Genomic DNA, 13,107 nt, shown 5'->3' on the forward strand with positions numbered 1-13,107 from the left:
AACTTGAGAATTAAATCATAGTGCAGGTAGTTACCAACTGTGAAAATGATTGTTAGAACTATCATATTAAATGATGCAGCTTATTTTCTCCAGATCTTTGCAGTCACCTTTTTTCATTCACAGTAGGCTCTCGAAACATGACTTATGACTTAGGCCTGATTTTTTTTTTTTTTTTTTTTTTTTTCACAACATTTGCTTTCCTCTTGCTAGAGGAAGTGAGAGCTTAATTTTTCCTCAATCTGAATTAAAACCATGGCTATTTTTACAGAGATGGTTATGCTGACAAGCATTAAAATTACTGCACTGAAACCCCAAGGCCAAAACATTTATCACATCAACCCTAAAAAAAGTGAATTCAGAAGTAAATGCAGTGTTGACTGTAGCGAGACCACAGATTCAGTTAGATTCAGTGTACCACGTTAAAGTGCTCTGCATTAGCTTTGATTTCGCTCCCTACAGAAACTTTTTTCCTTTTATAAACATACAGGACACAGATAACCGAAGTGCAATCTTTTAAGCGTATTAATAAGACTGTCACCAACCCAACTGCGGTTTACCAAAAAGCAAGTGTGTGTGATTCATAGTGATTTTGATGTATTTTATATAATGTTAGATTCTGTTTATGGTACTAAAAAATGACTGATTACTGGACAAAAATACGTGGATGATCCTGCATATGCTGTAACTATTTGATTTAAAGCCAGATGATTTTGATTTAATTCACTTATTCAGTAATCATTAGCAATTTGTGTCCCTCCCTGGTGTGTGTATGTGTGTGTGTGTGTGTGTGTGTGTGTTTTCATAGATAAAACCAGCAGACATAACTGCCTCTTGATTCTAACACACATTCCTCTTAATTCACTTTAAATGCTTTATTGAAAACTAATTTGTATTATTTGCTTCATGTTAGCTCAGAAAACGATCTCTTGCTGTGGAATCCTTTTGTATTTTATTTTTTAACAAAATTAGTTTTTATTTGTACAGTGGCAGTAAAACCTTTTACTATTTGTTGTCATAACCAATAAATGCTTTTCATCAAGAGATTGTCTACACATGATTACTTTGCTACAATTAGTTGTTTGTTAACTAAACATCTGGACATCTTGAACTGAAAGAAATCATTCACGTCATTTTTCATTCAGCAGCTGGTGGGTTGTTCCAGTGCTGAGCACCAGAGGACAGTCTTACTCATTTCCAGTTTCCTGCCTCTTTAGTTAATGTTGAGTCTGCAGATACTGAGCTGAAAAAGACTCCAGTTGTGACTCCAGATCAGTGGCTTTATGCCTGGGAATAAAACAAATGTTATCAATTCAGACCACTTACAACTAAAGTGTGTGATTTCCGAACTAATTCTGAATTTAAATTTTTTATTACCAATGACAACTCTGTTTTTTCAGATGAGTTTCCTGAACCATCCCCTGAGTTTGCTTTATGGACTCTTACTATTTGAGCTAGTGTTGATGTGTTTGGAGTGAGACCTGCCACACAAACCTGGTCTAAGTGCTAACGTTTTCTGTTTGAATAATGTTTCTCAGTGGTGTTAACTGGCACAATGACTAAAACTAATCTGGTTGGGAAAGATTTTTTTTAGCTTTAGGACGAGATACTGAATAAAGCCACATTCTCCAATCCTGTCACATCAAGCATGCCTGCGCTATTACCAACTCTTACTTTTTTTTTTTTTTTTTTTGCAGTTGAAGATGTATTGAGGTCTACAGATACTTAATACATTACATATGAGTATTATACTTTTTTACATTTGTATATGATAAAAATAGTTTAAGAGTTACTTGATCTTCATAGAAGAAAATTCTGCTGATTTTGTTCATATAGCTTAAAATGTAAATCAGAAAACTGTTATATGCTGTTATATGATGCTGCCTCACCTTTGTTGTGCTAACTCCTAAAGAATTACCAATCGACAAGGATTTGCTTTCAATTAAAGGTAATTATCTCCCGTACGAGCTGTCATTCTCTCTCACGCACATCATGACTGTTCTACCTGAGGGTTTTGGAGTGTCTCTGGACACTCTCCAGGCGCTGAATCCTGGCGCTGAGTTTGCGGATCTCTGTTTCAAGCTCCATCTCGCTTTTGTCAACCTGTTGGCACATGCGGGCAAATACGGCCACCATCTCCCTGCAAGAACGCGGAGAGGCACATCCTTCACACATCGCCCACACACACTCATCCTACACATCATATAAACCAATATTTCAAACAGCTCAATGTGTTTGTATGCAGGCTGGTGAAGTGCAGCGTTGTCTTTACAGCTGTCAGCTTGTGGATGAAATATTCACTCAACATTGCCATGATTAAGTGCTGGGAAAGGCAGGTGATGTGTCACATAATTTACCTTTTACTAAGTTCATGTCAGTCAGTGTGCAAAGTTGATGGACATATTTAAATAGCTGGATCATTTTGGTTTGAAGTGGATGATTCAGATCATCTATCATCATATATGGTGTTTGTATAGTAAAGGTATGGTCAGATTGATTATGGTTTGGCAAATTTCATAGGTCTCAACATACTAATGGTGTTCATGGGAACTTTGAAAGTTGCTTGGTTAGAAAGTGACTTTACAGTTCTACACTATTGACTATAGACAGTAAACTTTTTTTCATCAGTTTCATCAAATGCTGCTCAAGTAACTGGATACGCATTCATCACTGTTGTAAGAATTAGATGTAATTGCTTACCAATCATTTCATTAGGAATCAATGAGATCACAATTTTTTTGTGAGGGTGAAAACTTTTACCAACACAAATTTCACAACAGGTTCAAGATTTCCTGAATTGTCCAACTTGTGTGTGAGCTTTGCTTCAAACATAGCTTTACTTACTGACAATATGAATGTGCCTGCACACGGAACCTGATATTGCTGAGTTTGACATGTTCCATCTTTGTTGACCCTAGAACAACATTGTGATTAACCAATCAGATTTAAACAACCAGTTTATAGTTTTTGTGAAGTATAGGCTTACAGTCAGTGTTTGGTTGCTTGTACAGCAGTGTCATTCATCTATAATTTCCTCAGATTTTAGGCATCATTACTCATAATTAACGTTAGGTTTAGGAGTAGAGATATGATCAAAAATAATTTTTTTGGATTAAAACTTCGTTCCAGGGTCAACAAAATATTTTTACCCAGGAACACATAGAATTTAGCAATATCAGGACGTGTGTCTGCACCTTTAGAATCATATTTTGCATATGCTTGCAACCACCCGGGTGTTGTTAATTACAAAACGAATAAATGGCGCTGTGGAGTCAAATGTAATTTTTTCACTCCCTATTTAGAGGAAAGAACAGCCAGAACATTCTGTTAAACATCTTCTGTGGAATGGCACAAGGTTGAGTAAATGATTTTTGCTAAGTATGCCACTCACTGTTGCACCTGCTGTCCACAGTCACTGCTGATAATGTGTGAAATGGCCTGTAGTCTTTGAGTGGCAAAGTCCACAAACTGCTGCTTAAGTGCCCTCTCTTTAGCGCTGTTGGTCCAGGTCAGTCTTTCATAGAGGTATAGCAAACTGTATACACTCACAGAAAGTACAATGACCCTCCATCCCACAGAACGCCACACCTGTCCAAAATGACAACACACAAGTGTATTTCACATGACTATATTTATAATGAATGTTATTGAACTGAAAGAAGTTGGCACCTGAAGTTTAAAGAATTTTTAATTTGATATATCTTACCACTCCAGCAATGACCAGCATGCCAACTGATGCTCTGGAAGTGAGAGAGACCAACCCTGTTGCCATGGACATAGCCAACTCCTCCTGGGCTTGGGTTCCCAAGGAAGCAGAGGAGGAGGTGATCTGTGGAAAAAGCACATTACATCACTTTAGGTCTGTTCATGTTTGATATGTTTGTTATTGGTGATCATTAAAGTAAGTGCAACCCACCCCCTCCATACACATACAAAACACTTAGACAGTTACTTGCAATTTTTGATCCAATAGCCTCAAAGCTTGTTTTGCTTTACCAGGCCCTAGGAAACGGTTCACCAAGAATGTAAGACCCAGTGAGAAATGAAAGTTGATGTCCTCCGCAAAGTCTTCACAGAGGTTGGCAAAGTTCAGGTCATAGGTAATACTGAACTTCCTGTTGGGGAGGTGTAGTTGACCTCGGGCAGCAGGGGGCAGCAGAGGACGGAGAGTGTCTAGGTATGATAACGATAGAAGACGTCAATGCTAAGAGCAGTCCAAAATATCATTTGCCAAGGAAAGCTCATTTACTGGAGACTTTGTGTCTGAAGTGAAAACTGTGCATGAGTGTGTACCCATGATGTCTCTCTGAGATGACAGCACATAGCCATTTATGCTGCTGGAACAGCGCAAGTCCAAATTCTTAACTATTCTCTCCTCCACGTAGGCCATGAGCTTCTGCAAAAGGCAAACGATAACAATTATATTCTTTTTTTTATGATTAGATAATAATTTTTATTATTTTGAGAAAACAAAAGCAAACAAACAAACAAAAAACAGCACTAGGTAATAACACTTAAAATATTATATATATATATATATATATATATATATATATATATATATAATATATATATATATAAGTATATATATATATATATATATATATATATATATATATATATATATATATATATATATATATATGTGTGTGTGTGTGTGTGTGTGTGTGTGTGTGTGTGTGTGTGTGTGAGACCTTGGAGCACAAAACCAGTCACAAATGTTAGATTTTTAAAATTGAGATTTATTTGTCATCTTAAAGCTGAATAAATAAGCTTTTCATTGATGTATGGTTTGTTATGATATTTGGCTGAGATACAATTATTTCAAAATCTGGAATCTGAGGGTGCAGAAAAATCTAAATGTAAAACAAACTGCCTTTAAAGTTGTCCAAATAAAGTTCTTAGCATATTAGCAATCATAAATTGTATCATAAATATTAGTATCATATATATATATATATATATATATATATATATATATATATATATATATATATATATATATATATATATATATATATATATATATATATATATATATGTGTGTGTGTGTATATTATATATATATATATATATACATATATACATATATCTACACACACAACTAGTCTACTCTATTGTTATTTCCATGCTACAAACTAACTGCTGGGTCTGCTGGGTTTATCTATTTGATATTGTAAAGCGACCATGAGTTTGCAGCATATAAAATAAACATTATTATTTATTATTATATGTTTCATGCTTCAAAAGGTCATGTTTTGTTATAATCTGGCTTTAACTTACAGTTTTATACAGGGCTAAGGCATTCAGGGCGGGGCTAAAATCAGAGCAGAATTCATCCACAAGAACAGACAGGCAACGAATCTCTTCTGCCATGGCATTGGACACCTAGAAGTGAGAATTCAGTTGACCTTTTCAACACAATGTAGAAAACGTGAGATTGGATACAGATGCTACTCAACCAAAAAAGTATGCCTTATACTCCCTGATGGCTATGGGGCACTTTAACAACAGGCCTACACTTCTCTAAGTTATCAGCTTAATATGTCAAACTGCTTTTTAGCAAGTAGCCAGCTTTGCCTTACCAACAGGATAGATTTTATGGTTGCAATTGGTGGAAAATCAAACATTGGATAAAATAATTTACGTACATCTGCAAATGTTTTGTTTATGATGAGGACTTCAGTCAGCACAAACTCCCACTGAACAAAAATCCAGAAATGACTGAATTTCAGTAGCCTTGCCCAGGCTTACATGAGCTCCATCTATGCTGGTACTGGTGAAACTAGCAGGTTACCTTGTCAGCCATTTCCTCTGTGATGGCCTTTATCTTGTCCTTGATGTCCTCAGTTAGGAAGTTGAGCTGATTTCGCACAAACTCTAGCCGATCCATCAGAGCCTCACGCTCTTCTAATGAGAATACTCTATGGATTTACAGAGATTCAGAATGCAGAACATTCCATTTGTAACAACAGACAGAATACCATGTTAAAGAACAAAATGTTTTTTTCTGACTAAGAGCCTTTGTTCACAGTGGTACCAATTTTTGTCTTTGAGAGCTTGGAAATAGAGCCTCTTTCATAAAGAAGACAGGTTTTGGAACTTACTTCTTTTCTGCTGAAGAAATATTGATGGCATCCATGATAGCCTTGACCGACTCAATGATCTGCCAGGCTCTGATTGTGTGCTGCTCAAACTTGGTCTTCACGGCAGACTGTGATATAAATTCCTGTGGAATCCATGAAGTGTGTTCCTGAGCCTTCAGTGGGCCACTTATCAAAGATCACGTCACGATTAAAACTAATCAAAACATGATTACAACTGTATGATTTCATCTAGGCCTATCAACATGAGTGACATGTTTTGCTGCTATCCACTCTTATTATGGCTGAGATTCACAACAGACCCATCTATTAATGCCATCGTAGATTACTGTGAATTTTCATCCCTGGGTCCCAAGAATGTGAGGTACGCTCACCTACTCAAATCCGCAAAGTGAGGGATTGCCACTACAGGAATGGCTGCCTGGAATCTATGAGGAACATCAAATATCTCACACATCTGGGAGCCAGCAGCACATGGCCTGAATCGACGCAAACCAGCTTGCTTAAGGAGAACGTCACCACGTCACACCATTTCTGGGTAAAGTCATCATAAATTCTCATCTAGTCTAAACAGCATGCAGACAAGACTAAGACTCATTTTCCGTGAAGCTCCTCTTAATCTTCATTGTTTTCAGTCTCATTGTCAGACAGTGATTATCCTGGAACCAGTGACCACAGTTTAAGCACATTCTCACCTCAAATGTTCTTTCAAAACTCTGGAACTCCATCAGTCGCTCTTGGAATCCTTCAGCCAAAGCACCGCCTTTAAATAAAAAGCACATGCCCTATATGGTCCCCCGCAATACCACTAATATATAAAATGTGAAATGAAGCATGTGTGATGGACCATTTGTTTAGCATGTTTTTTCACACTTGAAGTTGCACCTTAAAATACCATTCTCAATATAATTAGGCCACTCCAAGATTTATTAGCATCTGCCTCTAAGTGTTTTATGGTTGTTACACTCATTTTTAACTTGGCAAGGCTTAGTTTTTCCTGGTCTCCCTCCAGAACAGTGTCAAAAACAGAAGGCTATGCACTGTGTGACCAAAGCAGTGGAGCCTACCAGTCTCTGGCATTCCCTGGGCACGGTGGATTCTGGCACTCAACACCTCCTTGGCAGAGACAAAGAAGATGCGGTCAGGTGCCTTGTTAAGGTCCACTACTTTTAGCTCCTCCACTAAGAAACTGACACAACGATCCATGTGCTGCTTCCGCACCTAAAAATAAGAAACAAATAAACAGATATAGTTAAACTTTTTCAATATATTTTCATATCTATTTATACGTGAATATGCATGAACTTCTCAACTGTTAAGCACTGTTGGGAAATCTATACATAATAATTTTTATTATTATTAAGAAAATTATAACTTAGACAAAAATCTGCGGTTTTGTGTGCAGCACTTGTTATGAGTCACATGCAATAAAACTTACATCTTCCAGATACTCTGGCTCTAAGACAGATGCGTCCCAGCGATTATTTAGGATGAAAATGTTGGGCTTTGAAATGCGCTCATTCACTTTGTGGAAAAAGTGTTTCTCCTTTTGAAGTAGAGTGAAACATAGAAAAACAAGAACATTCAGGTCAAAGAAGGTAATCACAACATTATAATTTACTGCATACAATTGGATAATCATTTAGTGATATTAAATTATTAATAATCTATTTTTCAAGTATTAGTAGATTGTCTGCTTAATAACTTCTAACACTTTATTTTGATGGATCCACAATAATACAACATACTGACTAAAAGAATCTTTGCGAGTATATGCTGACTTATTCTACTAACCCTAAACCTACCCTGCTGAAAGGTAGTAGACGTGGAGTTGCAAACGAATGAGAATTAGTTGATGTGGTTACAAAGTTACTTATAGTTACTATATATGTCTAAAGTGGACTATCAAATAAAGTGTAACCCACTATTACATACCCATTATTGACTGATACTAATAAATGAAGAAAAAAATTTATTATGTATGTTGAGTACTGAGTAGTGATTAGTTGCTCTGTTTGTCTACTTACAGTGTTCATTATGGTAGACTCAGAGTTGGCCACAAGCACAAAGACATCAGCATCTAAACAAAACTTATCAATCCAGCTGTCCAGCTCCGATGTGACATCTGTGCCTGGGCTGCAGAGTGATAGAAGTGTAAGTGTTAATATTTCATCACCCTACATATCATGGTTTACTCTGTATTGCTAACTAGATCAGAAAATGAAACAAGTTTTCCTGTAAACCAAGTAGCGTTTTACCACCCATAATACCTAGAACAACACTGTCCATTTGTGATTTTACCCTTCACAACATAGCAAACCTTGGCAGAAGTCTACGTATCTGCTAAGCACATGAACAACAGTCCAGGTCTGCCAAACCTGTCCTGCAAAACTTTAATTCATTTCTGACAACACATAGAGGGGTCCATACCTGTCCATCAGGACCAGATCATCTCTCAGCAGGGCACACTTAGCTTTGGGCCAAAACACTCGGACCAGACAGCCTGAGTCTTGGTTTCTGTCCATATGCAGAGCGTGGGCAAGCTGATTGACTGTCTGTATGATAAAGACAAACTGTAATGCTCAACAAGACACTAGAAAACAAAGTAGTCAAATCATACCACAAAACTGTAACAACTTTATGCACACGTTATTTATATTTTTATAGAGACATCATAGAGACATAAGAAAAAAATTGCATTGTGTAAAATGCCTTGGGGATATGGTGCTGTTGCACTATGGGCATCCCAAGTTCGAGTCCCAGCTTGTGGATCTTTCCTGATACTACTTTATTGACAAGGTAGATAAAATATGTCCTTCATAACTTACCATGGCATTAGAAACAATGTAACTTTTAATTTGATAAAAAATTGGCATACATTATCATACACTCCAAAACTGTCCTTATGCCATACTATAATACTTTACAAGTTATTAAAAATAACTCAAATTAATGTAGTTTACAAGCTTAATAAACTCTGGAAACTTGCACCATACTTCAATGCTTTTCCTTTCTTCAGAGTCCTCAGTGGTAAGGTAGGCATGTTCCCCGTCTGTGCCCTCCACGCTCAGGAAACAGTTAGTGGTGTGGCCGATTCCACTGGGCAGAACCCGTTCCCTTAGCATGGCATTAATTACTGTGCTCTTTCCATTACTGGTCCTGAAAAACAACATACAACACCCAGTAACAAACTCTCTATTTAGCTTGTCTGATTGATTATGAGCTCAAACCAAATTAGAGATGAAAGAGAGAAAAAAAAAACAGATTAATTTTTCTGTGCCTCACTTATGGATTTGTATAAAGTTACTTTAAAACAAAAACAAACAAAAAAACTTAGTTGAACAGCTGAAGAGCTGCAGCAAACAATAATCCATTTCATTATGCTAGAATGTTGTAACCATTTGGTTTAGATACCAGTAAACTTTGATTAGTCATAGTTGTACCTGCCAAAGAAGGCCACCTTCATATGTCTGCGGGCTAGCACATCTTTGATGACGGTTAGTTTCCTGGAGCAGGCCTGGATCTGCAGACACTGTTTTTCCTCTGCTACATGCTCAAGATCCTCACTCCTCCACGTCTCTGGGTACCACAAATTAAATACCATCATGTAGTAAAAAGCAGCATCAGACTTAGCTGATTGTTATGAAGTTTTATATTTTTATTCATATTTTATTTTGCAGCCTTATGTTAATATGCTATAAACATTTTTAACATCGACCTATACTGTATAATGACAAAGCAAAAATGCTTTTTTATATATGTTTGAAATGTTTGATGTTTTCACACACCTGGTTTTGGGATTTTTGTTTATTTATTATGCCATTCTTCCCTACAAATTCTTTTAAGGTTAGTCAGGTTGAATGAGGACTGTTGGTAGAGAGCCATTTTTGAGTTTCTTTATAGATTTTCATTTGGGTTCAAGTCTGGATTTTATCTGCGCCGCTCCTGCACTCCTGTCTTAACTCTGTGCTTGAGGTCATTGTTCTGCTGATAGGTGAAATTAATAAGAAAATATAGGACTAGCAATCATGCTTTTGCAAATACTCATAACATGTAAAACATATTAACATTCATTTATTTGCAAATTAATTTGTGCATGTATTTGTGTCTTTATGTGTAATTATCTTTAAAAACCATGTTATGAACATAGAATTACTTTGTCTTGTTGATCAGCCAACTTTGGTAGTGTTTTATATACGTTCAAGCTTGACCACTTTATCCCCTTTATTTTCTAATATATATTTCTCATTACAGATAAGAAGAAAGACCAAATTGTAAGAAAGGTTGATTATAAGAAAGCATTCAGTACCTCTGCTGAACTGCTGAGGCTGGGAAAGTTTTTGACTACATTACTGACCAGGTACTCAGCTACTGTTTTTCTCAAACAGAAAACAAATCATCATTTGCTTTCTGTGTGTGTGTGTATGTACGTGTGTGTGTGTGTGTGTGTGTGTGTGTGTGTGTGTGTGTGCGCGCGTGTTTGTGTGTGTGTGTGAGAGAGAGAAATATTAACATTTGTTGTTTTCAGATCAGCTCCTATTTAAGAGCATCTGAAAGACTGGTCTGCAGAGACAAGCAAAGGCATAGTAAGAATAGTAAGGTTATTTGAATGTTGAGGTTGTAGTATAACACCTCTGTTATAGAGATGTTTAAATTAGGCCTAATGGAGGGTGATTGGATCAGTCTTGGATGAAAAATGTTGTCTATGTATAGCTAATCTGTGCTTCCTTTCATTTTTTTTAGCATACCCTGAAATACTCACAGATTGTTTTATTGCTTTATAATGAATCAAATTACATCAGTGAGTTTGAACTTTTTTTGTTGTTGAGTTGTTGTTGGGCTATGTCTAATCTTATGTTCAGTGTTAGTAACTCAGAGTGCTGTACCGTCACAACAAACAAGAGGATAAGAATGGACGCTCATGTCAAGCTTGATGAGGATATTGTAAACTGGTAAACTGAGGTGTAAACAAAATTTAATAAATATCAATGCAATTTAATAAATATATTCAATCATGGATGCAAAACTTTTTTTGTCTAGTTTTATATCAATTCTTTTTCCCCTTCACAGACTCTGTGATAATGAAGTCTTCAAAAACTGCAAGCCCTTAGTTGCAGAAAATGCAGGTCATACTCAAAAAAGTGACCTTGTCCCACCGGCTCCCCCATGGTCAGTCATCACTCTACTTCTGCCACAGACTTGCAGGCCACCTGCTTGCCTCCAGCCCTCCACTTCTGTGGCTGCAGTGGGCTGGTGTGACAGGTCCTTGGTCACACCAGCATCTCCTCAGTCCTCTCGCTCCACTAATGATGCTCATCACTGTGCCTGTACCCAGGTCTCAAGAACCTGTGTGGATGCTCTGCTACTCTGTCTATGCCTTCGGATCCTCTAACTCTGTCTATATTTCTCGGCCCCCAGATGCCAGCAGCGGTTACCATGTACATCTTGGCTCCTCCCTCATCTCCACCCTGGGTTGTCAGCACTGGGATATTCTGGGTCTGTGCCATGTGTCAAACACCATCTAAGCCACCAGGGCATCATCACCATCACTTTACCATATCCTGCCTTCATCTCTATGCCATCTCCTCATCCACCTCCAAAATAATAGTATTTTTCACAAGGGTATGTATGCTGCTGTACTTGTTTTTATGTACTCTGAATGTGCACAACAATATATAATACATTAAAGTTTTCTAGATATCAAAGTGTGTTTGCGTGTATATACCAAAAAATCAGCTACTAGTAGTGTAATGCTAATGCATTGAAATGTACTTGAAGTACAATAAAACAATGTTTCAAATATTCTCTAAATGTAGTTCATGAATTATTAAAAGTAAATTGTAAATGTATTTTAAAATATACACCTGAATTGCACTAAATATACTCACAGTGGGTCCATTTTAACACAATACAGTATTGTTTAATATGTGCTTAGTTTAGTATAATTAAGTATGTCTGAAAAAGACAATATATTTCTTTTTTACCTGGGATAGTTCACCCAAAACTGATGGTTGTGCCATAAGTTCTGCCATTTTCACTCTCATGTCATTCCAAATTCTATTTCTTCTTTCTGTGAAATATAAAAGATATTTTGCAAAAAATTCCATAGAAGTAAATGGTAACCAAAGTTTTTTGATTACCACAGATTTTTTCGTATGGGCCTGCATCCAGCTCACTATCCAGCTGGACTACAAGCTAACTACATGAATGAAACAAATTAAATGGGCCCAAGATCACTGAGATTAGACTGTGAATGATTAGAAAGTTGCCTGGTCTGACGAATCAAGATTCCTGGTGCATCAAGTTCACGGCTGAGCTCAGATTACCAAAAGCCTATGACACCTGGACACCTGGTTGCATTGCTGTGCAGACACAGATTGGTAATGCTGTGGATGATGTTTTCTTGGGATATTTTCAGCCCCATTATCTCAAAAGCACAGATCCTGACAGCTGTCATCTAAACATCGTTGCTGACCAAGTGCACCCATTCCAGGCATGGCCTCTACCAACAGGATGTTGCGCCATGCCATATTGCCAGATCTGCCAAGGAGTGATTCGAGGAACATGAGGGTGAATTTGTGGTATTGCCTTAATTTCTAAAATTTGTGGTTTAACTTGAAAAAGCAGATTCATGCTTTATCACCACCAATGTACGAGAACTGAAGGACCTGCTGTTTTCATTATGGTACCTCATACCCCAGGAGATTTAGCAACATCTCACCAAATTAATACCTCACCGCTGCTGTTTTGTGGGTATTACAGGATATTAGATAGGTGGTTGCAATGTAATGGTACATCATTGTAAATTTTGTCCTTACCTTCTACAAAATCTGAACAATCTCTAACATACTCCAATAGCTGGTGAAACACAGCACTGATTGTTCTCTTTGCCACCACAAAGTGCTGAAGTGGTGAAACATTGTCCTGTTCCATGTTTAAACACTGAAAGCACAGTAAAAACATGTCTATAAAACATGGTGACATAACAATCTATTAACCTACAGGC

General features: G+C 37.0%; 1 protein-coding gene across 1 annotated transcript; it reads right to left on the minus strand.

Moving 5' to 3' along the window:
• Window positions 1-962: 962 nt before the first annotated feature.
• Window positions 963-13,034, minus strand: mfn1a (mitofusin 1a). Its single transcript, XM_043223247.1, is given in 17 exon segments — window positions 963-1,284; window positions 2,003-2,137; window positions 3,389-3,585; window positions 3,704-3,826; window positions 3,938-4,170; window positions 4,291-4,393; window positions 5,281-5,385; window positions 5,795-5,921; window positions 6,105-6,226; window positions 6,797-6,864; window positions 7,169-7,322; window positions 7,540-7,647; window positions 8,129-8,237; window positions 8,532-8,656; window positions 9,098-9,260; window positions 9,545-9,680; window positions 12,920-13,034. Coding segments are annotated over 17 exon segments (2,193 nt in total). The 3' UTR covers window positions 963-1,214.
• Between the last annotated feature and the right edge of the window lie 73 nt (window positions 13,035-13,107).

This window comes from Puntigrus tetrazona, chromosome 2 (genome assembly GCF_018831695.1).
Source record: "Puntigrus tetrazona isolate hp1 chromosome 2, ASM1883169v1, whole genome shotgun sequence".
Lineage (NCBI taxonomy): Eukaryota > Metazoa > Chordata > Actinopteri > Cypriniformes > Cyprinidae > Puntigrus > Puntigrus tetrazona.